This window comes from Triturus cristatus, chromosome 7, assembly GCF_964204655.1.
Source record: "Triturus cristatus chromosome 7, aTriCri1.1, whole genome shotgun sequence".
Classification (NCBI taxonomy): Eukaryota; Metazoa; Chordata; class Amphibia; order Caudata; family Salamandridae; genus Triturus; species Triturus cristatus.
Window position 1 is genome coordinate 514885973 of NC_140590.1, and position 26493 is coordinate 514912465.

Sequence of the window (26493 nt, forward strand, 5' to 3'; positions counted from 1 at the left end):
CTGAAACACTCAATATTAGCACTCCGACTCGTCACTCTAGTTCACAGGGGATATCTGAAGACAAGGCACATTACCATATTATCCTATCACGACGTTGAGTAATCTTTTAATCACTATACCAATAATATAACTTCAGAATATCTCTTTACCAGACTCATTTAAATGTACTCTTTTTCTCTATTCACAATTTCTAAGCGTAGATGTACTCCTAAATGCAGATTTACATGTCTCTACCCCTAGCTTTGGAGCCTGGAGACCATCAGACAGAGTTTACAAGTGTAAAGTTACTACTGCTGATTTTTCACATTTAGGCCAAGCTCTCCGCCACCGGGGTGGAGATCTTCCTATGGGAAAGTATAGGGAAAATAATAAAGTTTGTATTTTTATGCTAAACAGAAATTCTATTTAATTTACAATAACTATGATTAACCCAGAACTAATGTTGCAGCAAATTAACTCATTAAATTAAATGTGTATTAACTAATAAAATACTAAAAATATATCATTTTGTTAACCAATATTATCTTGAAATCTACATTTTAAAAAACAATTGTCACTAGTATTTTAATGTTTAATATTGATTAAAAATAACAGCTTTGTGTTTTGTATTCATTTAAAATAATGTTAAATTTTCATTAAAAGTTTAAAAGTAATTTATTTAAATAAGTTGCATACATTAATTTTTTTAAAATTAAAACATATTCCTTTTATTATTTAATCTAATTTTTTTATCACTAAAACAAAATTATTTGTATATAATTTAAAAGTTGAAATAATTATATTTATTTAATAATATGTTCTGCGGAGTGTTATTTTAAGTCTCTGTCTCTATTATTTTGTACTGAGTGCCTTGGTCACTGATAAATAATTCATCTGTCTTTATTTCTTACAATCATACCGCTAGAGAAATAATAATCTCTAAAAAAAAGCATCCAATTTTGTTCTTTCAGATGAACAGATAGAGAGCACATCTTTTCCTGGTGCCGAAGATTGTCAACTTGCGTGGCTTCTGCATGGAATAATTTCCTTTATCACTGCTTTTCATTTTTATTACTGTCAGAAACATATATCTCTTGGGTGGTGTGAACGCATGCATAACACATTTCTACAACTTTCGTGGAGTTTACAATCTTGAGTACCGTTGCTGGACAAACGCCTTTCCTGTTTTCAATGGTACACCTTCCTGTTCTAATCCTTTAGGACACTCAATTGTTTCTCAAGCATCACTTGTAAACTTCTTGTGTTGAATAAAAAAAAGTGACGAATGGAATGTTTGAATTAATATTAGGCACTGGGAATTAATCGAGGGCACATCCCAGTCCATTTTTCTCTTCAGTTGGGTGCAGCTTGGTTCCAGTGCCACTGTGAGATAGGAACCCATCTCGTCGCACTTAAAGTGTTGCACTGAAAAATACAACAAAGCAATGGATGGAATGCTTAAAGTAATCTCAGTCTTTTATAATTACTCAGCTGCATCGCATTCCATATGCAAATCTATCTTGCTCCAATAGAAACAGTCTAGCCCAAACTCCTTGTGACACCTGCTTCTTGTTAAGGAACAGGAGCTATGACATTCAAAGAAATGGATCCAGTAGTGGGTTATTCCAGAGCTTTGACTATTTATTAACTGTTCAAAAGATAGTAAAATGTGGCGGATTACATTGTATCCTTCTCCAAACAAAGGGGCTTATTACGATGGCATAACGATCTTGGGGTCCTATTTATGAGGAAGTCATGCAACGTAGTGCAGCAAGCCTTGTGCTGCACTACATGACAGGTAAAGGGCAGGAATGCACCTTATTTAAGGCAATACAGTGCATTCATGTCCTTTTCCCTGCGCTGGTGCCCTTTTGACTGCCTAGCGCCAGTGCAGGAACCCTTGCACCATACCTGCATTGCGCGCAGAATTGTTTTTGTGCAGGAAGGGACAAAAGGCAGCACAGGTAGAAAGAAGGAGAAATAGAGATATTTCTCCTTGTTACACCTTCCTGGGGAAGGTATAAGATTTTGGTGCATTCACAGGTTTACAAGTTCTTGCAAATCTGGGAATGCATCAAAAACGATTAGAGTTGTGTGAGAACACCCAAGCAACGCAATGATTTGCACTGCGTTGCGTTACTCCAGGTTTCTGGAGCCACTCAGAGCCACACAAGTGGCTTTGCATGGCTTGAAAATTCTGTCTTAAAGTTTGAGTTGCTCTTGCAGCATGTTGCATGGTGCAAGCGCCACACAAATGGCCTCTTGATTTGTGTGATCTGAAGTTCCAAACATCCTCAGTGAAGGCCATTGGCTTTTTGGAGCCACCCTGCCCTATCAGCTCACTAGAGAATGCCACAATGGGGACACAAATTGACCTTCTCAAAGTGCAGAGCACTAGACTTGTTGATCGACTAAGGTTTGTGGGATAAAGCGCCCTTCAAGAAACTCAGACAGAACTTATGCTGCTAAGACAGTGTAGCTAAGGGCTTATGTGTGAGTTTAGAGAACAGAAACTGTTTCCATTATATTATGAAAGTAACTTATCTCGGTGTCTCGCCATGGTGTTTCAGTGGCTGGACCAGCACCGACTAAGGTGCAATCCGGATAAAACCGAGATCATTGTTTTGGAGATGTGCCCCACAATCTGGAGAGAACCAGCTAGCTGAGCTATGTGCCTTACCCTGGTCCCCTCCAAAACTCTGTGAAAAATGTAGGTATTAAAACTGACAGCACCCTCTCTTTCCAACCACAGATTTAAGCTCTAGCTGGCTCCTGCTTCAGCACGCTCCGCATGCAAACATTTTCTTTACCTCTCCTGTCTGAGTCTGCAGGCAGAAAGGTCATTCAGGCCCTGATCACTATGAGACTCAATTATGCGAATGCCCTCTACCTCGGTCTCCCTGATTTCATCTCAATAGACTCCAGGTGGTGCAGAATTCGGCGGCTAGACTGCTAGTCAGACTCCCACCCAGGTCTCACTTGTCCTCTCATCTGAGAGCCCTCCAATGGCTCCCTATAAAAAAGAGGATTGTTTTTAAGGGTAAGGTCTTAATGCATGAGGCCTTGTACGATACTGGTGTAGTTCACCTCAGAGAGAGGATCAGCGAATACATCCCAGCGCATACCCTTTGGTCGTCCTCCATGCGCCTTGCTAGAGTGTCCCAGATCCAACATCTTAGAGTAGGCGGGCTATCCTTTTCTTACTTGGGGCCGCTCAACTGGAACAAACTTCCAATAGACCTCCGTTTGGTAAGTAATCTCGCTGCCTTCAAGAGGAAACTGAACACATGGCAGTCTATCAAGGTGCCTTGGCCTATTGCCCTTAGCCTGAGCACCGGGACACTCTGCTGCTCAGATCTGATCTGATCAGATTAACATAACATAACAACATAACTTATGAAATAGTGTTGAAAGGCTGTAGGAATGCTTTATCTTTTTACTGTTAGTTGCATTCTTTGCCACCTTATTGTTTATTTTTCTACTTATATTGCTAAATATTATATGTACTACATTATGACCTTCATTTTAGTCTTTAAAAATATATAGGATTAATTCTTGCAGTGTCTAACTAGGGTGAAAGAAGTTCGGAGCTCACTAACAAGCAAATAATAAGTAAGTCTCATAGGACTGATCATAGGACTGATCGGTACCCAAAACACATCATCCTCAGGTAATGTGCAGGTGGTTTGTGGGTTACAGTCCATACGGTGTCCTCTTTCGAGTTTGTAAGTTTCCATTAAGTCAACACCTGGGCAGAGCGTCTAAAGGACTTAAAACTGTATTGGGTAGAAGATGGGATATGTTTTAAATGTTTGCCTTTGTTTGCCCATACTCTTATAACTTCATTGACCTTTACAAACATCCATTAGGAGTACCCTGGGATGCAGCTGCTGCACCTGTCCTTAGGTACAACTGTGAGACTGGCATTACTCTTGCTATCTGGCCTCAGTTTCCAAGAAAGCAGCACAAGAAACAGAAAGTAAACAGTATCCTAAGAGGTCTATTTATGATACCTTTCTTTATTTTCCACTTCTTGCTCTTTCCCTAACCCTTCAGCAACCATCAGCAACAAAGAGCACCATGTTAAGGGCTTACCCCAGAGGCTAGGTGCTATGCCTGCAACAACATCTGCCATTTTTCATGATCTGATGTCGATGTAGACCTTAAATGCAGTGTTTTTCCTCTTTGCTTGCAAAATGTTGGGATCACCTGCAGTGCCTAGCTATAATTCCCTAGTATATAATAGGACATGTAGGGTTAGAGGCCCAGTAGACTTGATGCACTCAAATATGCACTACTGTATTACCTGCTGTCATTTTAAAGGCAGCACTGCTTTTCGGGTTGCCTTTACATTGAATCTATTTGAAAATTCGACTTTGGATTTAAAGGTACTTCCGAAGTCTCCAAACTACCTTATTTATACATATATGTCACCCCTAAGGTCTCTCCTGGGTGCCCCGGGGTAGAGTGCCTTGTAATTATGAGCAGGGACATTATAAAAGATGTTTTATAAGCCCTCGTGAGGGAAAAACTGCCAATTTTCTTTTACCTCATTGTAGAAAACTAGCTCCATAGGCCAACATGGGAATATTTTATTTAAGGATACATTTTGAAAGGAGCGAGTCAGAAATGTCTTTTTAGGACATAAAATGAAAGTTATAATAAATCCAACAAGTTGCCACTGTTATATTTATAATAATTATTACAACAAAAAAGTTATAGACCTTTCTTTTCTGTAATCCAAAATCCAGCCTTCCAGTTGCTCTCTCCTGATTGGCCAGGGCTGAGCCAAGCTGTCTTAGTGAGGTGTGAAGTGGCCTGATAGAGAGACAAATGATTTCCTCTGGGAGGAGAACTGAAACTGCAGAAGGAGAAGGCAAGATTAGGGTGTGGTGGCCAAACTGGCCTTCAAAGGTAGAATGACAATTTGGGCCAGCACAGGCTCACCCCCACATCCTGCACACCGAGCCACAGAGGAGCCCCTATTATTAGATTAGTGAAGGAGCTGGAAGGGGAGTGTTAGAGAGTCTTCGCCACACCAGTGGGTTGGCTTAGCCACATGTAACTCTTCAAGAGAGACTTTCTCCAAGTTGGATTTTGGAAAAGTATGCTTTCAGGGACAAGAATATGCCACACTTTGGAGGAAGTGGTCATACACCTGGGTGGTACTCTACATCCCACTGGTCGGTTGTGCCCCCATGCTAAAAATGTAAGAGTTGCCAATCAACTCAGATATACTGCCTGAAACATTAAGGAGAAGAGAGACTGTCCTGCTGGAACCCTGATCTGCACCCAGAGGACTGCACTCTGAAGGACTGCACCTGCTGCACAATCTGGGACTACAGTCCTAAGGACTTTGCCTGACTCCACAATGACTAAGGAGTGGACTCTGCAAGCTACAGGTTGAGAGAGCCAACCTACATAATCTCTACCAAGAAGTCCCCTTCCTGGAGTGCATCCAGTGGACATTTGAGGATTTGGCCAAGTGCATTGTGGAACTTGTAGTACCAACATCCCAAGGACCATCTCAGAGCTTCTAGACCATTGGATTGGTGTTTGGGACAGTTTGAACCCTCAAGAGGAACTTCAGGAAGAAGTTCAAGAAGTTTGGAGAAGTTTGGAACAACTTTTGGAAAAAGCTCCATAAGGTGACTCAACGTTGAAAGTCAAGCTGACTGCATCAAACCGCACCCCGGCCTGGATTTCAGGTTCGTCGCACTGGAAGTTCTGGAGCTCAAGACTTCCAGAAGTTACCCGGGGGCTCCTGCTGAACTAAGCAGACGAAGCTGCTGTGAATTCTGCCTGCTGGAGGGAACCGTTCGACGTTGAGGGAAAATCCTCCAATTACATTTCCAAGTCCAAAGGTGAAGGAAGGTAGGAACCTTCTGCATGGGTACCCCCACTTTTTGCCTGGTACTAAGCTGTGTTTTGACTAGTCTGACTGGGATCCTGCTAATCAGGACCCCAGTCTATCTGCTTTCTCCCTAAACTGTTGTGTTATGTATTTAGGTACACCCCAGATTGGATACTGGGGTGCCCTTGTCAGTCCCTAGTATATGGTACCCATGTACCCAGGGCATAGGTACCCCAGAGGTCTCCCATGGGCTGCAGCATGTATTATGCCACCCATGAGAGACCGTTCAAAATGGAACTACAGGCCTGCCATTGCAGCCTGTGTAAATTGGGTCATGCACCACTTACTAAAGGTATAGGTTTACTATATCTAAGGGTCGCTGCACTTAAAGCCTATAAGTCACCCCTATAGTAGTACTTTACAATCCTGAAGGCAAGGTGCTTGGTTTTAAGTAAGAGAGTGCCCCTGCATGAGCAGGACCTCCCTGCAGCCTACAGAGTCCAGTCTCCCGGGTTTTTAGTGAAGCTACATAGAGCGGCATCACGTGACTGCACCATGACCATCTCGAAAACAGCTGCAACGAATCCTATCATGTTTGGTATAAAACATGTTGGAATCATACCCCCACACCATAACGGTGTGGGGGGTATGATTCCAAGCACTGGAAGAGTCCTCTGTTAGGCTCTCGGTGTTCCCAGTACCAGCCTTCTAGTCCCGGACAGCACAAAATGGCTGCTGCCGACCAGAGACACATTTCTGCCCTCCTGCTGCTGAGCCAAGCTTGAGCAGGGGAAGGCAGAACAATAGGCATCCTGTCACAGGGAGGTGTGACCACCTCACAGATAAGATTTTGTGTGTTAGTGCTGGGTGGGTGGGCTTGCCAGCGCCTGAAAGTCTGCATGAGGGCCACATCTGGTGTCTCTGTGCATAGTCCAGTTCAAACCACTCCTGGGATCTGTTGGCTCCCGCTCTGGCGCAAAACTGGACAAAGAACATGGGAGCAACCTCCCCCCTGTCCAGACCCTCCCCTGGGATGGACCCCTGAATCCTCCCAACCCTTTCCCTAGGGTACTTAAGGGCTTACCTGGGTGTAGGTCCCTAGATTCGTCATGGGGTAAGATTCAGAACTGAAACCACTGCACTTCTGGGCACTTCTGGGCACTCTGGACTTCGCTGGACTTTGTATGGGCCTGATCCCGTCTCCCTTCCAGTCTGCTGCATTGTCTGTTCCTGTGCATCATACAGGAATCTTCTAAGGCCTGTGAAGCATTAAGGGCAACCAAAGTATCCCTTGGAGTGAAGGAGTCACTACCCTACATTCATAGGCACCTCTGCACTGCTGACCGGTCTGCTGATCCCAAGCTCCTACGGGCTCTGAAAGGTTCAACAACACAGGTGGTGGTTATCTACATCTCCCCAGGCCTGAGCTACCTTCTCACTAAGTTTGAGGTCAGAATCCCTCATGGGGGCTGCATTAACCGACCCCCTGGGCACTGAGTACTTTTGCAAGTGCATATGCTTGTTGGCAATTTTGTGGCAACTGCTTTGGGCTCCAAGTAGCCCCAACCTCCAGCAACTTCTTCCACCAAGATCTACAGCCACATCACCTCGTGGGCACCGTGGCCTGCTCCTTTTGGTGAGCTGCTCGAGGTCCTCTCGCGATCCCTGTGCCTCCGGCCTGTTTGTCCAATTGAGGGTCATCTTTGTTTTACTTGGGCTCCCCTGATTGCGCGGGGCCTGCCATGACTCCCCTGCTTGTGGCGCATCTCCAGGACCTTGCTGGTCCCAACTGTGCACCTATTTGACTTCCTGTGTGAGTTGCACTTTTCAAGGCTTGTTACAACGACCCCTCATCACTCGACATCCTTTGTGGAACAGCTCATATCCGGGTCCTGGTTGCTCTCAGCATCACCTGGTCCTTGCAGCTGCAGAGTCAAAGTCATCATCATCAATCCTGAAGCACCTGACATCGGAGGACAATCGTCTTCCAAGTCTCCTGGTCTCTCCTGACATAGACTCTGTCCCCTATGCTTTCAGGTACTCCTCTCCAAGAATCCATCTTTGGATTCCCACAGACACTTTCTCCTCTTCCAGCAGCGGCACTTTCCTGAAGTCCTCCATTGGGTTAAACAGCGGTTTCCGATGCCACTTCCCACCTATGCACCCGGCTTCCCTGGGATAGGTAACTTGAGTACCTCAGTATCCACGGGTGGGACAGCTCTCCAACCTTCTGTCTTCCTTGGGGTTTCTTCAGGGTCCACTTGGAAGGGTCCCTAATCTATAAAATTCCAACTGTGGCTTGCACATAGACTTGTACGGAGCACGCGGTTGTGTTCACACACTGCACACACTCCTTGTAGGGTCCCTACCTACTCACCTTGGGTAGTTCTGTGGGTCCCCAGAAATTCTACGTCCTCTCAAAATTGTCCTGACTCGAGTCGTGGTTCTTATACCACTTTCTTAGTATATGGTTTGGTCCCCCCCTGGGGCCCATTGTGTATTAGTGATATTTACTCAGATTTCTTTGCCAAGGTATTGTGTGCTTTGTGTCTATCTCTGTGTGGGAGATACTGTAACATATTAGATAGTGTTGTATAACAAATACATATTTTTATAAATACTTTGTGTGGATCTCTTTCATTTAATCTATGCTATAAAATTACATTCTGGTAAAACAAGCTGCTTTATACTCCTTCAATACTAAGCCTGAAGGCTGCTTTCAACAGCTAACACTTGGATAGGTTTCTAAGGTTGTCTGAGACTTCTTAAATCACCTTAAGGGTTGACTGGACTGGTGCAAGGTGGCCACTTACATTAGTGGACATCATATACCAGGCCAGCTTCTCACATTGGTGTTCAGCGGTTGGGATTCAAGCCTGCATTTTTTTAACAGATAAATCTTTGTATTGATTAACTGAAAACTCACAAGTACTAGGCACATATAAATGCAAGCTTAGAATAGTAAGTTCTACTAAACTTAGGGTTGGGTAAGTCAAGTGTCTCGCACACCCTTTCTCCAACATCGGAGAGTTTATTTCCCACTTGGTTAGGTAGGTGCAACACCACACCTCACTTAGTATGTCTACTAAAGGAGATGCAGTGGCTCTCTGCCTTCTAGATGCAGTGAACTTTCGTTCCAAGAACTGAAATCACTGTGTGCCTCTAGAAAGCTGAAGGCAGGGAGAAGTGACAAAACTCAACGCCTGGTAGAGGCGTTACTTTTGGATGACCTGAGGAAAGCCTCTGGGTCAGATGAACAGGACAGAGTGGGTAGGCCAGGGAATGAAGATAGGGCAGGAGGATTGACCTAGAATCTAACCCTGATCAATTGGAGCCTGATGGCCCCCAACTGGACAACTCAAGCCTCCCAGAGGATACTACAGGTGGCCTAGAAGGTGCCCCCTTTGTTCCTCATGGTAGAGTAGACAGAGGAGGTCTAGATCCTCCTCAAGACAATCCAATGCCGCAGGACAGTCAGTAGGGACCTCCATTTCTAGTAATGGAGTGAACTCTTTAGATAGGAAATGCCAACTGCTGGAGCTTGAGAAAGCTAGGCTTAGGCTCAGGCAAGAGCAGTTGGCCCTTGACAGAGAGTCCCTTGAAGTCCAGAAGGCTAGGAAGAAATTGGAACTTGAGTCCCATGTTGGCAGCAACAGTGTCCCTGGAAGTAAGGAACATACCTTTGACAATAGGAACCTGAGCAAGATTGTCCTTCCCTACCATGTTGGAGATGACATCCACAAATGGATATCTGCTTTAAAGAGGGCCTGTAAGGTACAGAGGGTCCCTCGAGAGCAGCGGGCACATATCTTGTGGCTCTCCTTTGCTGACAAAAGAAGAGATAAGCTCCTCACTATTAGAGCAGAGGATGCTGACAATTGCTCAGTTTTGAAGAGTGCTCTCGTTGATGGGTTTGGCTTAACCACTGAACGGTACAGGATTAAGTTCAGAGATACCCAGAAGGCACAGAATCAGGACTGCGTAGACTTTGTGGATAGCCCTACAAAGGCTCTGGAAGGTTGGTTGCTTGGCAGCAAAGTGCATGACTATTTGGGATTGTACAATTTGATTATGAAGGAGCGGATCCTTAATAATTGTCAAAACCAGCTTTTGCACCAGTACGTGGTGGACTGAGATCAGAATTCTCCCCAAGAATTGGGTAAGAAGGCAGATAAATGGGTCAGAACCAGGGTTAAGCAGAAGAAACAAGGTGGTGGTGACCAGAAGATACTTCTAAAACCCAAGAGAAAGGTGGGGATAAGTCTAAAGAGAACTTCTCTGAAAGTCCCCAAAAATCCTCCTCTGTGGGTGGGTCCGAAACATCTGCTTCCCCTGGAAAGAAACCTTATTGCTTTGTTTGTAAAAAGCAAGGCCACAAGAAGTATGATTCTGATTGCCCCAAGGCCAGCAATAAGGAAAATATTGCATCTAATTCTACAGCATCCCCTAGTGCTCCTGGCAGTAACCCCCAGGTAGTTGTAGCACACCCAAAAATGTAGTTGGGTTCTCATGGGCTACTGAGGTGGATACTGGCCTAGCCAGGTCCCACACATAGGCCACCTTAGTCTGTGATGGTGGCATGGGGTTTGCCACTTTTACTGAAAGTCCCAATACTTTAGGCAAGTACAGACAGGAGCCTCTGATAAATGGTCAGAAAGCTGTAGCCTATAGGGAGCCAGGAGCAAGTGTCACCATGCTTACAGGAAACCTAGTGCTCCAAATTCAGATTTTACCTGAGTACAAGTACCAGGTGACCAGCACGGATGGTGTTAGGACAGATCATCCCATGGTCATAGTCAATCTCAGCTGGGGAGGGGTCACTGGTCCCAAAAGGGTTGCAGTGTCCCCAAACCTACCTGTAGATTGTCTCCTGTGTAATGATCTAGAAACTTCAGCCTGAGCTGAAGTGGAACTGAAGGCCCATCTAGAGATGTTAGGCCTTCCTAAGAAAGTTGGTGTGACCCTTTGGGCCCCAGTCCAACCACAGGGAAGTTCAGGAGTAGTGGATCCTGAAAGAATGGTCCACTCTACTCCACCAGAGAGCAATGGGGATGAAGGAAAGTCTCCCCCCCAGACTGTAGGTAAGGGTCAGCTTCCTCAGGGAACTGATCATACCCCTTGTGAAAGAACTGCCCCAGAGGTGGTCAGGACTGTCCTGGCAGAGCGACTGAGGGCAGGCGAACCTTCCAAGGAGGTACCCAGTCTGGAGCAGGTATCCTGCCTCTCTCTACCCATCCTCAGTCAGCCGAGGTCTGCAGATGTCAGGGGTGTCAGTAGACCCCATAGGGCCTACTGCCAAGAGGAATCCCCTCACACACAGATTAGGGACCCCCAGCCTAGTAGAACTAGACAGGTGGATAATCCTCAGCAATCTGAGGGATCACATTTCCCCTTAGCAATTGACATCCCCCAGATGGTCTCTGTTGGGCAATGTAAAACCTTAGACAAGGCTGTTCCAAACCTTACCTGGACCTCCATTGTTCTACCCAGAAGGGATCAACCAACAGCTGTACTCAGCGAGAGGTTGACCCCTAGGAATAGATATAAGATAGTCATGGAAAGAAAGGCATCCTTTGTGACCAGTGCTCTGAGGAAGCTGCGACCAACCCTGTTAGGGCCTCACTTCCCTAATCAGACATTACACAAGCCTCTTTCTTGGCTTAAACAGCTTACAGATAGTGACCTCATTAGTGGACATCATATACCAGGCCAGGTTCTCACAAAAGGTAATATTTTGACTGAGGCCTCCAGTTTAGTGTATCTGACCAGGGCTCCATTGCGGTTGGCCTCAAACTTTGACTTTGTCCCGGTCAACCACTACCTGATGTCCCAAATTGGCGATATTATTTTTTAAGCACTGGAAAGTGTTACTTCTTTAAAAATTCATATTTCCGGTTCCCTGCATTGGATTTTTATGTTTTTTGTGTGTATTTCTTCATAAAAATATATAACCTATTTTTATAAGTTGGTCTTTGATCTTTATTGTGTATTGTGTCTTACTTATTTAATGTATGGGTGTTTTTAAATGTTTTACACACCTGTCTCCAAAGTAATACCTGGCTGCTCATTGCTAGCTAACTGAGGAAGTTTTATTTAAGTAAAACAACAAATCTTTAAAACCATTGACCTTTTTTTCCAAAGCAGTCTGCTGGTTGTGATCATTTACATAATGATAAATATGTTGTAAGTATTTCTTTAATTTTGATATGCCAATAACTGCTATCACTTTGGGTCTCCTAAATTATTCCCCCTGCCGTAATGTATACTGAGTGAAAATGTAAACCAGAATTCTAAATTCACTGTTAGTATTTATTTTCTTCTATCACTGATACTAATATTATTAGCAATATTCAGTTTTTCTGTAGCTTTAGTGCGCTGTTTCTAAGCACTACAAATTACAGATGTAATGCATGTTCATAGTTTACAGTAATTTGAACTCCTGACATCCAGATAACAGGGTATGTCAGATATCAGCGTCAACACACTAAACACACTAGAATATCTTGCCAACCTATCTAAAGCAAAGTTGGTTAATGGTGGGAGGGGACAAGCTGTACTTCCTTAATTATTAGAAAAATGATGCTGATTCATGCCTTTTTTTAGCATTCTAGCTATTCCTAAACTACAATATGTGCAACTAGAGAAAGACAACTGATAATTTCTAACCTGGCTTCCAATAACTAGGGGGGGGGGGGGGAATTATTTATCAAGCATATTAAATAAATTCCACTCAGGGCCAGGCTGGGAAACAAAACCGGCCCTGGCAAAGTGCTCGGCCGCCCCCCCCCCCCCCCTTCCCCCCTCCCCCGGTTTTTGGCAGATTTTGTTACAGGGCTGATTTTGCAGCTAATGCTGCAAAAACGGCCCTGTAGCAAAAACGGCCCCCAGGGGCCCAAACCAGCCCCCACCTGTGCGGCGCACAGGGGATTGCCCGGTGCCCGCTACGGCCAGTCCGGCCCTGATTCCACTGCTGCGCTCCTCCAGCAGAATTAATTAATCAGCACATTAAGGAAGTCAACCACCCTGTCGCGGGTCGCCTGCTTCAGCCTGGTCCCTGGAGCTCACAGAGGAAGAGCCTGATTACTCCATCACAAACATGTGGATATCCCGCCCAACAAATTACAATTCCTTTATATCATATGGCACTTGTAATACAGTGGATATCCCTTTCTAAGAGAGCATCCCATCTGCATAACTCAAAATCAGGCCCTAAGTCTCCTTCCACTTCCCCAGCGACGATGAAAGACCACAAGAGGTGGGACGGGCATCCAGCCCTGCAATATGGAGGAGCGTAGACATTGCACAGTGGCTGGCCCTCCCATTGCCCTCTCTGCGTCTGTGGTGTCGTAACCAAAGAGGAGTAACCACCGCAAAGTAGGATGAATTGGGTGGACGAGGAGTGCCACATCTATGCTGGGGGTCAGGTGTACCTAGGAGAGGCCACCCGAGTTCCAGTTTCATTCCCTGCACCTCAACAAGGCCAAGAGTAAGTGGAACCCAAGACTAAGTGTGTTTTTAGCAGGCATCTCAAGCGCTGTTCATAATGCAGTGGGGGTGGTAGTGTAGCTCATAATCCACTCAGGAAAGCCCTCGCGGTCAGTGTAAATCCCCAGGCACTGTAAAGTGCATTGCCATTGAGCCCTCTTCATGTGCCAGAGTGACGTTTGCCAGGATAAAATATTCTCCCACTACCTTGCGGCCGAAGGGATAGCTCAGTGAAGTGTTGTGTCACTTGTGCAATCCTGTTCGATGGTTCAACCCCTCTGAGGTATTCACCTCCCATAGCTGTGTTTGCCTCCATCAGAGAACCAAAAACAGAACCGCTGCTAGAGACTAGTTAGACTCTGACGTTTAACCCGTGCACTTCTGAAAAACTATGGGATCTCGATGTCCGGAGAGTACAGCGAAGGGTTGTTGGAGGGGGACTTGATGGGGGTGAACGGGTGAGAGAGTGAAGTGAATGTGCGCACCTGCACTACTGGTATGTGTGGCAGTAAACTGTTAAAAAACCTCTAATAATATTTAATTAAAATAAAACATAATTTAACAATTAAATGTGACTTAAGCCAAGTACCCTACCCTTTAACAATCAGCTTTATTTAATTAAACAAATATTTCCAGAGAGAATCCCTTGCCACTCATTCAATAACCTCCACCCCTCCCCCACTTCCCTAGCTTGCAACACGAGCTGTTTTAAGTCAGGTCATTTTTCCGCCTGGACTCCTGAATCTATGATCCAGTTCTGACCTCTACACATGGGCAACAGAGCACTTCGTCAGACTTGACTAAAGATGCCACCTGCCCTTACTCCTGAGCGCTTGCACTGTCCCCCATGGGCTTTCGCTTTGGGAATGAAGCTGGTGTGATGCTAAATAGTGGAGGTATGGGCTGCGAATTAGTTCACTAGACCACCCTTGCACTACACTGCAAGTGCGGCGTGTGTTTGCACACGTTCTTTGTCTTTATTTTCGCTTTTCTAAATATCTGCTAATGTTAGCACACTGAACGCATTCCAAAGCTCCCAAATAAATACACATTATCATATATTTTGAAGAATTGTTGTTGTAGTTCCAGGAAAGGCTGCACAATGACATGAAAAGGTAAATGTTGTTCATTCTGACCATTTCCATTAAACAGCTACGATGAAATGGTTTCTCAAGTATGAATTTCCATGAAATCATTTTTCAAGAAATAACATACAACCCACAAATACATCCTAGTCTTAGAATTTGAAAAGAGCAAGAATGGAGTGTGTGCTTGATGTGAATGAGTCATGGTGAGTTTGATGGACCAAGCGCTGGCGAATAGTGCATGTGCATATAATTTTGCATTTGTTTTATATGCTAGGAAATATTAACATTAAGTTAAAAGAAGATATGAATGCTTATTTCATACTTCCACAAGGAAAGACATGCACTTGTTTGTTGGCTTTTGTGTCTCCCAGAGAGTACCATGTGAATAGTTTGACTGAAGTGAGTGAAGGATATCATGGAAGAGAAAAGGGATAAAGTGCACAGCAGCAAGCACTAGAAGTGAGTGGTGTTTTGATTCCTCTCATAGGAATAGCTTTAAATGATGTGCAGATTATAAAATTGTCCACTTTAGTGGAGTGTTTGGCAAGTAGCACACAGGTGCTTTTACTCAGAATTATGAAGAGATGTCTGCAATAAGATCTATGGTAATCCAAAATCTCCTTGCTAAAGATGTGCTTTTGGCAAAAGAAGGAGGTGTCAATCATGTGGTGGGGGTCAGTGCTGCACTTACATGCCAGACAACAGTAAGATCATGAAGAAATATATTGATATCATAACTAATAATGTGAATGAGATTTATCCAATGGTAGAACCTGTAATTTGCAAATAAAAATAGGTTCATGGATTGGTGAGATTAAAGTATACTAATGAAAATGATCAGGGTATTGATGTAAATAATTTTAATTATAATAAGTATGGTCCTAATATTCAAGATTTCAGAGGCAATTTGCATAAGGGGCTGAAGTTGAAATTGCAGAGGCATGAAAAAGAAGTTAATGAAATGGATGTTTAAAGAAAAATTGCACTTCATGAGATGAAACCAATATGCATAAGGACTTGAAAGCCTTGCATGAGAAGAAATTGACGAAACCAAGAACAATTAAAAGACAATTGGAAAGAAATGTGATAGTAGGGTGCTGTAGATTGCTAATTGGCGTAGTCTGGTTGACGGAGATGCGGACGGTCGGCTGAGTACGCCGTAAGCCCCTCCACCCCATGTTAGGACAACACGCTTGCGACCGGCAATGGCCGCGATCGAGGAGCTGACCCTGAGTTTGAGCCAGAGGGGCTATAACGATTTTGCACCAAGGTGCCACACGGTGCTAAAATATTATTTTTCTTTTTTTAAAACATTTATCGAGAGCTCCAAGTTGGCGTTTGCCCTCATAACTGAAAGCTGAAGAAACGCCTGCACTGACCTGGAGCTGACGAAGCGGTCGGCTTGTTGAGCTCATGCAGATTTGTGCTGCCCCACTCTGCCCTGCTCTGCTTGGTGGCTAGGTCCTGCGGACGGGGAGGCAAGGTTGAGACCGGCATTTTTGACCTCGCTGTGATTAGTAGCTGGGAGGAAAACTTCCTTAGCTGATTTGACTTGGCTGGTGATGATTAGGGTGAATGCTGAGAGACTCCTGAACTTGCTGAGCAGCCTCTCAGAACCACAGCAGACCACACCACACCAGCTATATATGGGCTGTGTCTCCCTGTCGTCGTAGACCACCAGGTTGCTCGCCAGAGGGTAAGTGCACGCGCTTTTTCAGCTGGCCCTGGTAAAGGGCTTCGGCGCTACCTGACAGAGGGTCGCTGGGGGGGTTCTATGAGTAATATTATCAAACTTTTTTGTTCTGAACTTTTGCAGTCTTTGCTAGTATAGTAACCAGCCTGCAATTTTATCAGTGAGTTGGATTAAAGACTAATGACCAATCCATAAACTGTGCGCGAGAAAGGAGTAGAGCCGAGGAAGATTTGAGAGAGCGAAAGTAAAGGTTGGAGGAACTTTCAAAATGCAAAATATTTCTAAAGGCACGGCCACAACCCATCTCGATTCCTCTGTCCTGGCTCAGAAGGTCAAAGGGCAAGCAGCAGCCCAGGCTAATCGTGCTGCATCCTCGCGGAAAGATTTGGTAATATCCACAGAAAATCTGGAGCACAGGTTGGCAGCCTCAGAGCTCTCCCAGAAAGACCCTCAGGGGGGTACATCAGCAGACGCATATATGAGCTTTAGCCCTGTTCTTATTGACCCCGTAGGGGGGGCACCATCTGCAGCAGAATCAGAGGAGCTTAATTCAATGTGTGATGTTGAGGGCATCAAATCCAAGGAAGTAAAAAAATACCCCTTATTCTTTAAGGCGAAATCTGGCTTAACACCTGGCATAGATGTATTGGAGAGCGTTCTGTCAGTTGCTGCGCGTTCCCCTGGCTCAATGGAAGACATGTCTCCCAGGGGCGATAGTAATATTTTATCGCAACCATTATCACAACCTCCGCTGTCTCTCTCACAGAGACCATTGGGTACAGATGTGTCTGAAATCACGGGGCAGGCAGTAACTGGAAATGTTGAAGCACTAGCAGCAGAAACTAAATCCTGGTCTGAAGTAATTCAGGAGGGCCCCTCTCAGGTCGATACATCTTTTTCTCTGCAATGGGACGCTAGGACCCTGCTCAATCTAATTCTGGAGGAGATAAAGGGAACTTAAAACCTCTCAAACTGTGGAGATTGCTGCTATACATGCCCAACTCACAAAAATCTAAACACTATGGCCCGGATCTCGGGGCGACTTAATAAGGCAGAAGCAAGACTATCACAGCTGGAGGACCAGGTCATTACTATGAAAGACAAGGTCACTGCTTTTCAGAGCCAAAAATCCATAATGGAATGTAAATAGGAGGAATTGGAGAATTACTCTACACGCTCTAACCTTTGTATTCTCGGTATTCCAGGGGCCCTTAAGGACCAGCAGACACTTCAATGGGTTGACTCTTTTATTTAAAAAAACGTACTCCCGGAATAGAATGGGGATCTTACTCTCACGAGGTCCCATCAAGTGCCGGCACATCTCCCTCCGAATGCCAAATTCCCGCGGATGATCCTGATCAACTTTGGAGATTACCGGGTACAAGAGCAAATTCTATCCAAGGCAGTTAAGCAACGTCAGTTCACTTAACCCGAAGTCTCATTATGTTGTATCTTCCCAGATATGTCTGAGTCTGCAGCCAAAAGACAGAAAGAATTTGTCAAAATGCTCCATCTGTTCAAGGAACAGGGGGCTTTGGCAATGATTGCACAGCAAAGTACACTAAAGGAGTTTGTAAAAGGAAGATTTCATATATTCTGCAATGTTCCCGAAACCCAGGAACTGCTGCAGCAAATTTCTAACAAGACCTAATCTTTAAGCTTAAGATTCTCAAATTGACTTTATGTTTATTTGTTTTTTTTTCACTTCTTTACTTCTTCCTCTTTTCTAATTTCCCTCAGGCATCACTTGGGTCTTTTTCTTTTCTTCATTTCCTGGGGTGGGGGAGATGGGGTGGGTAGGCCGATAGCTTCTGGCACAAGGTCAAGATTCCAGTCTCGGGGAATGGGGTAAGCCTGTAAGGTGTGAGCGGGGATGGTGGACTGATCACCGTGGCTTTTGGGGGGAGAGGTGGGGACACGGGGTGGTAGGGTGAAGGCGGGGTGTGTTGGATTTGGAAGTAAGAGGGGAAAAAGAGATCTATTTCTAAAATCCAAAGCCAAATTTAAATTGCACTTTCTGAACTTTAATGGCGAATATGTACCTACTGAGTGTCAGCGCTTCAGTAAATGTCAGATCTTTGAGGGGATCTTTGAGGTTCACCAGGTATACTGGAAGACTTATTTTTCTTAAGTTTTCACTCTATACTGGAGACCTTTTTAAAATATTGAGCTAATTGATAAAAGGGAATTCCTAAAGGTGGTCCCCTTCAATGTTAATGGCCTTAATAAAAAAAAGCAAATGCGGGCTATCCTGGATTAAGACAGAAAACCCATCTATAGTTTTAATTCAGGAAACTCATATACTGACGGGGAAGCTTGCGGACTTCCATATGTTTAGATCTTGGGAAGCATATCTGGGCTTCCCCTTTTCTCAGGTAACACATCGGGCCCTGCGATTTTTCTTGGTAAAAAATTCCAAGCAGAGCTGGTAAATTTTGTATGTGACAAAAATGGAAGGTGGTGCTGGGTGACTTGCAAACTAGGAGGTATATATCTTACCCTTGTTAGTATTTATGCCCCAGTTGAAGATAATGCTGAGCCATATGAAGAATTATTTCAATCACTAATGCAAATTACTGGTGAAAAATCATAGGAGGGGACTTCATTTTTTTTACTAAACCCAAATATTGATTCTTCAGTTATAGCTAAAATGCAATTAAAACCTAAAACCCTTAAAATTATTCAACATTATAGTAGAACATTGCAGTTAATTTATCCCTGGAGGGAAGCATTTCCTACTACAATGATATATACCTGTTTTTCTGGTAGATTCCGCACTTCTTCACGCATTGTTTTCTTATATCCAAGATTTTGAATTTTAGGAATCAAAGAACCTTGACTAATGGATTTTCGGATCATGCAATGATTATTTTAGAGGTGGAGCTAGGTAAAATTGGAGTCCATCCCAAGAGATGGACTTTTAATATATAGTACTTAATGGAAGAAAGCTAGATGATAATCTGTAAAACAGAGATAAAGGAGTTTCTTGTAATAAACCATGGGACCCCCCCTCCCCCCCCCTCATATTTTCTGTGATTCCCTTAAGGCATATGTTCGGGGGCTGGTAGTTAGTAAGGATGCGGAAAATTAAGAACAAAAGCACATCCTAGAACAGAATAATCAGTGGTGCTACAATACCTCACTCAGATATCCTTCGGTTCCCAATCAACGATAGCTCGATCAGGCTAAACGGGCCCTAAGCGAGGCATATTATTTAAAATGTGAAACCTCAAATGGTAATTATATGCAAAACGTTTATGAAGAAAGTAACTTTAAATGGAGGTATCTTGCTTGGCAGTCTCGAGAGCAGGCTTTTAGTAACCGGATAAGCACTTTGAAATGCCCTGTCATCGGTACTCGAAGTGATGACCTATCTTACATAGGGGATATAATGCTGGAGCATCATAGGCGTATTTATGGTAAAAAACAATAATTCAATAATACCTCCCTGGAGAGGTTCCTTCGGGAACAAAACATCCCGGTACTCTCTGAGGCCTAAAAAGTTGATATGATGCGCCCCTTTTCCAAAGAAGAGCTGGGGGAAGTTGCATGAGAAGAAATTGACAAAACCAAGAACAATTAAAGAACAATTGTAAAGAAATGTGTTAATTTACTAGAAAATTATAATTAATTTAAGTGCATGTTATTTAGCATGGCTATTCTGCAGCCCCCTGCATTCCAAGTCATTCACATTTACTGAAGAAAAGTGTGAATGTGCAAGTGCCTTTCCTTATTTCAGAAAATCATCAACATCATAATCATCAGCCAATCATCAGCCAAGGTCTCTCAGCTGTTAAATTGTATAATATTTGTTCTTGCATACAAAGGAAGGAAGGATGTTCTTTCTGTTAAATGTTTTTCGAGGCCTCAGCAAACATCCATTTCAGTTAAACAAGCTATTGTATTCCTATGATTTCATAAGCATGAGTTAAAATCCTGAACTACATTTTTGCAGCTTTAGCCAATAAGATCATTAGGAAGTTGGAATTTCTGGCGGTGCCTTGCAAACTTATAGATTGATCAGTTGTAATAGCTGAAACATTTCTATTCCAACCCATCCACTTAATATCATGTCATGAAAGGGGTGTGTCATCTGTTCTTCAAACATTATTAAAAAGAAGGGGCTATTTGGAGATGAGCCAGAACTTATGCTAGCAGATCTTTTCCATTAAGACCTTTGCTTTGAGATGTATTGCTCTTCCCTGACAGCTCTTTGAGGTTTTCCTTGGAAGACAGACCTATTGTGAGTCTGCTTGTTAATTTACTGGATTTACTGACTACCTTTCCTTTTGTAATGAAGCTATATTTAGAATAAACCCACACAGTTATTAACTTGAGAATTTTGTCATGTGCAGTTTTATTGATAGCTGGACTAGGTCAATGAGAGAGTCAGTCTCATTCCCGCCTAGCAATACTTTTGATGTATTCATTAGAGTGTCAACATTTTTAGGAGCATTGATGTCACTGACAATGTGAAAAGCACACAAACAAACAGGACAAAATTAGAACCTTGTTCTTCTTGACCAGTTAAAAAACAAGAAACCATGTATAATTTTATAATGGCATTAAAATATAATCACTTTTCTTTTTTATTTTCATCAGGGGCAACTTCTCTGAAAGTCGACCAATCGCCAGCCAGCATTTCAGCCCCCGAGGGCAGTTCAGTCACTGTATCCTGTGTGATCACCATTTCTGGGAATCCGCAAGGGATGAATTTCAAACGGCGGTTCAGGGAGCTCATGTACTTTTCTGAGACAAAAGTACTCCATAGTAGAACGGGAAATGAATTCGAGGAGCGTGCCACTGTTTCTGGAACTGCAACTAATACAACAATAACGCTGCACCAGTTGCGGAGAAACGACACTGATTGGTACATGTGCGACAGTGTTGTTATTAAAGATCGAGGTCCCATCGAACAAGTTTTTGGAGGTGGCACTCTGCTGATTGTGACAGGTACCCAAGTGCTATCGTCTTATGTTATGCTTTCATTGCGCGACCCCACTCCTCCCAAAAATTACGAAACAGTGAATAATCGTATTTTATTCAGTGAGGTAGTGTACCCCGCAGATCTGCAGCAAAGGACTCTGGGAATAGGAGGCCCTGGACAGGGTGTGGTCTCGCTCCGTACAGAATCTGAGTATTTAATGAAAGAATTTTGGGGCATATTATCAAGAAACGTCGTTAAAATTATCGCCGATTTAGCGGCAGAAAACTGCCGCTAAAGCCGCGATAATGGGCTTGATAATATGCCCTTGAGAATTCCCATAGAAGCCCATGTTCTGGTGTCAACATGGGCTTCTATTGGAATTTTCTGCAGCATATTATCAAGCCCATTATCGTGGCGATAATTTTAACGCTGTGCTTGATAATATGCCCCTTGATGGCAAAACCTAGCCAGCAAGATGGCTCAGTGAGATAACACTCATCGCTGACATCTGCTGTGATTTGCTCATCGTGAGGTTGAATGCTGAGTAGACCAATGTATGCTTTCCAGGGCTTTGAGTGGGACTGTGAAAACTGACCTTGGAATTGGCCCCTACTGGGACCTATACTCACGTTCGAAAGTTTGTAGGTGTGAACAGTAATCGATTTCTTAACATCTATATTTTGAAAAATGACTGAAAAAAGGTTAAGGTCATCTGTGTCGGAGATGTGGCTCCGGTTTACATTTTACATGTTTACTCACTCTTGTATGCTCTTCTAAAGAGTGTTTTGTTTGTCCAACATCTTGTGTTTCTGAAGTTTTGTGTGTAGAATGTTTCTCCACGGTGTGTACTGTGTGGCCTGTGGTCTCTTTGTCTTTGAGTTCAATTTGTAGGTGGGTCCTCATAACAGGCCACGATTGCGAGCTGCGGAATTGAAGATAAATGCACTGTGAATGTCCTAACAGTGCCTGTCAGTGGGTCATAAAAATGTGCAGAATACAAGCCCATCCATTGATTGGCCTCTCTGCTTTACCTTTTAACGTTTGTAATTTCAATAATAGCAGCCAGTGGCGGCTGGTGACATTTGAAAGTGTTGCGACGTAACATTTTTGTCATACTGCACTGCGACGAGCGAGCATAGCTCGCGAGCCCGAACAACCTACGGGAGGGCTTAAGGGGTTTCTCCTCCCAAGAAAATTTTGAAAAAAGTGTGGACAAACTGTGCATTTTTAAGCAAATTTGAGGAAGCAGGAAGGTTAATAAAGTAATTTGTGCTGGACCTAATAAACATAGATCGGTCACTGCACCTCCCCTCCCCTCCCCTCACTTCACACAGCTTTGCTCTTGTACCTTCACCCAGTTCCACAGAGATCCATGCTCACTCACAGGTGTACACACACCTCTCTACTGGGGATTGCCAAGTAGACTGACAAATACACAACTAACAAGCAGACACATCTCAGTCTTGAAACTGTAAAGCATAGACACCCAAACGGGTCTCATAATAGGAATTATAATGCTGACAAATAGTGAGACACTCAGCCTCCTCCCCCCTTCCATCTCAAATGTTGTACCTCTGAAACACCATGCTGCATTCTAAAAGCCAGGAAGTAGTTAAGGTTATGAGGCATTAAAATGTGTTTAAATAAATACAACCATTACTTCTCCATCAACATATTCAATGTTTCATAAAATGGTGCACTGTTAAACAGTCAACACAGGTACAACCCCTTAAGTCTGCCTATTTCCTGCCCATTCTATGCTCACAGATCGGACATGATTTCCAGCTTTCCCCTCGCTTCCAGTCTTTAAGAAGTTATTATTGAAAAGGGAGTAAGGAGTGATCATGATGTACATTTTATGGAGAAATCTTGCTCTGTTGACAACATCAACCTCACTAGCACTGCTTCATGCTTGCTTCAGTGGGAAGAGAATAGCAACTGTGTCCAGGCTACCGATAGGCTAAAAGTCTCCCTGATTAACAAGTGTCACGCATGCCGCTGAGAGGGCAATGCACAGAGAAAATCTGGTGAGACACAAATAATACACCTGCACTTGTCTGGAGACTCTCTCCATACAAGACCCTTTGTACTAGAGGATTGATGGGGCTCGGTGGGGGACGATGCCATGCCAGGAAGCGCTCCAAAGGGGTGAATTATCTTGCCACAGAGAGAGTCTTTTACTCGGTGGGTAGCTCTGTGCCCTTAGGGGCTAACATCTTTTAGAAGAAGTGGTCTTTGTGCGCACACAGGATGCAGTTAGAACAGAGAAATGCAGTACGTGCTAAAGAGGCGCAGAGGTGGGCAACATTTTGATAATTCTAACATTTCTAAGCAACCTTGTGCCTGTAAGTCACAGTACCGTTAGGAAGGGAACCGGATTCTTGACAGCTGGCAAATGATCCTACCCGTTGCATGAGAAGAAATTGACAAAACCAAGAACAATTAAAGAACAATTGTAAAGAAATGTGTTAATTTACTAGAAAATTATAATTAATTTAAGTGCATGTTATTTAGCATGGCTATTCTGCAGCCTCCTGCATTCCAAGTCATTCACATTTACTGAAGAAAAGTGTGAATGTGCAAGTGCCTTTCCTTATTTCAGAAAATCATCAACATCATAATCATCAGCCAATCATCAGCCAAGGTCTCTCAGCTGTTAAATTGTATAATATTTGTTCTTGCATACAAAGGAAGGAAGGATGTTCTTTCTGTTAAATGTTTTTCGAGGCCTCAGCAAACATCCATTTCAGTTAAACAAGCTATTGTATTCCTATGATTTCATAAGCATGAGTTAAAATCCTGAACTACATTTTTGCAGCTTTAGCCAATAAGATCATTAGGAAGTTGGAATTTCTGGCGGTGCCTTGCAAACTTATAGATTGATCAGTTGTAATAGCTGAAACAAGTAAATAGTTGGGTACAAGTGCTTTCAATCGGGTATGGTGAAGTGTCTGTCGGATTTTACCTGGAATTTTTAAATGCCCACACTGGCAGAAACATACACACACTCTCTCCTCTCTCGTTTGAAGGCCTTAAAAATTGTCATTACTTTGAAAACTATTGTTTTAAAAGTATCATTAACAATCCACCCTCCTCTCTCTTTCCACTGCCCCTTAACACCCCCCCTCCTTGTCCTGCTTCTCATATAATGCGTTTTAGCAAGATGCCCCAGCTTGGTTGTTGGGAAATCAGAGGCTCGCACCCCCCAATCTTACTGACAAAGCTGCGCCCCTGTTCTTATGCCGCAGGCGAATGCAATCATTATAAGTCAATATGTTGGCACATCAAAAGAGCACAGTTTAATTGATTTCTTCTTAGTTTGTTATAATTGAGAACCATCTTGGCTGAAGTGCTTCAGTCGCTCATTTTATTAACCTGTGTTACAAAATCTTAATGTTAACACAATAGTAAAATCAAGAAAAAACATGTACAGTTTTAGTGTTTTGTGTTCAATAACATCAGTTTAAGGACTGTACGGCCAGAGGTACAAAACCACTTTGAAATCACAAACCTAGTCATTTGTAAAATCCCGGGGACTGTAACAGCAAAATGGTGTTAGAAAAAGCTTTGCAAATTATTCTGAATTGCAATTGTGACGGAGCACAACAGGATTGTCCCTTCTAGTGATTCACAATCTATTCATGGTTTGGTAATGCAATTGCTGTTGCAATTAATTACCTGAAAGGAATTTGTAATTGCATAACAAGGATGCTGTTTCACTGAGACAGCGTTCCTTTTGGCAATTGTCTTAGATACCTCTGGGCTAGCAGGCATGTTCGTCCTGACGCTATCCGACGGGAGACGGGCTCGATCACATCCTCCGGCGCATTGAGGCCGGTCACGTGACAGCTACTACTCTTGGGCACATGTTAATTTTGGGTGGACCCCGACTCATCGCGACTTGACCCCTAGCTTGTTTATTTTACCCATATTGAGGGTTCCTGACAAGATTGAATCAATATCACTTTGGATGTTGAAATATTACATGTGGCTAAGGCGGTCCATTCTTTGACCGATATTCATTTTGCTTAATATAGGCGTTCTGTTCTTCTATGTTCTATAAAAGTTGTAAGAAAGACTCGACCACGCCAGCTACTGCGTATAACTTGTTGACTTAATCGTCGTTTCCTATTGCATACATACTATTCATGCTCTGAAGAAGTCCATGTGTATGGATGAAACACGTCGGCTGTTTAATTCACCAGGATTGCTGTGTTAACCCTGTCTAAATAAAAGAAGAACTTTTTGAAGAATACATTCTGGACACGGATTGAATATTTTTCCTTGTTTTGTGATGCACCTTCGCTTTTGTTTTAGTTGTGACACTCCTGAATTTGGATTGCATTTTGACAGTGGGTGCGTTTACACTGTGCACACACAGATCTGGGTACTCGCAGTATATGTATATAACAAGAGGGAAAGTGGGTCAGGTGCTGTGTTCTATAGGGTTCCACTGTCTAAGCTTTTTTCTTTTGAGGCATGTTAATTTACTCTCAAACGAGATTTTCGTTGAAGCAGCAACCAACTGTCTTGTTTAGTGTCCGCTGCAGCAAAAACTGCATGGAAGTCGATTCACCCAAAAAACCAAGCGCAGTGGAAGTGACCTAACACAGCCTGTAACCAGTATGACATCATAGGACATGACATGATAGGACCCCATGTCTTCCCATTTCAATGGGCATGAGAAGATGGTGATGTTAGATCCTGCTACTTTGCATCCAGTGTCTGTAATTCAGTGTGGCGCCTGATTGTCTTCTTTCTCCAGAGCATAGTACCGTCTGCTGAATTTGAATTTTTCCTTTCCTCTCTTTTGAAATTGTTTCTATAAAACGTCATGACAACAGCCATTCAAAAATGGCCACTTTTGCATGCACACACATGTGAATTGATAGGTGGTCACTTCAATGGTTTCTGCTATACCGCTCCTTATATATGTGTGTGTACACATGCATTCAGACATTTTTTAATGTTTTGTGATAATGTTTTACAAAAACCATTTCTAAAGACCAAAAACAATGGTCGTGCTAAAAGCAGTGGCCTAACAAAACTTGAGGAGGCCCCCCTGCGAGGTACGTGAAGGGCCCCTGGAACTTTGTGGTCCCTCCCACTGTGGAGGCTGCAGGGGCCTATGTTACTCCACTGGCTAAAAGGTCAGTAACCAAAGGCAGACCTTTTGGCCTTGCCAATGCTTGTTGATTTTTGGAACGGAGACCAGTAGGATCTAAGGCTACAAACCAGCAATATTGTTCCTGCTGGGCTACGAGAGTGTGCATCACATGGACTTCAAAAATTATTTTAGGAAAGAAAAACATTCTTAAGTGTGATGAACATTCCAATGAGATTAATATTTCCCAGTTATAGTGTAGGAACAGAAAGTGAATGGGCCTCCAGAGCCCCATTCTGCTTCTTTTTTTAGCACTACCCTTGTGATCCACGAAACCAGGTGTCACAGGGGCAGCATCAGGGG

The 26493-nt window shown here is 43.4% G+C and overlaps 1 protein-coding gene across 3 annotated transcripts in view; it reads left to right on the forward strand.

The window, feature by feature from the left end:
- The window catches only part of LOC146809997 (uncharacterized), a 272745-nt gene that overhangs the window by 132922 nt on the left and 113330 nt on the right, over window positions 1–26493 (forward strand). For all 3 annotated transcript variants that reach the window (XM_085616873.1, XM_085616874.1, XM_085616872.1), the window contains one exon: window positions 20702–21052. In XM_085616873.1, coding sequence (XP_085472999.1) covers window positions 20809–21052 — 244 coding nt within the window. In that variant the 5' untranslated portion in view covers window positions 20702–20808. The remainder of the gene's footprint in view (window positions 1–20701; window positions 21053–26493) is intronic.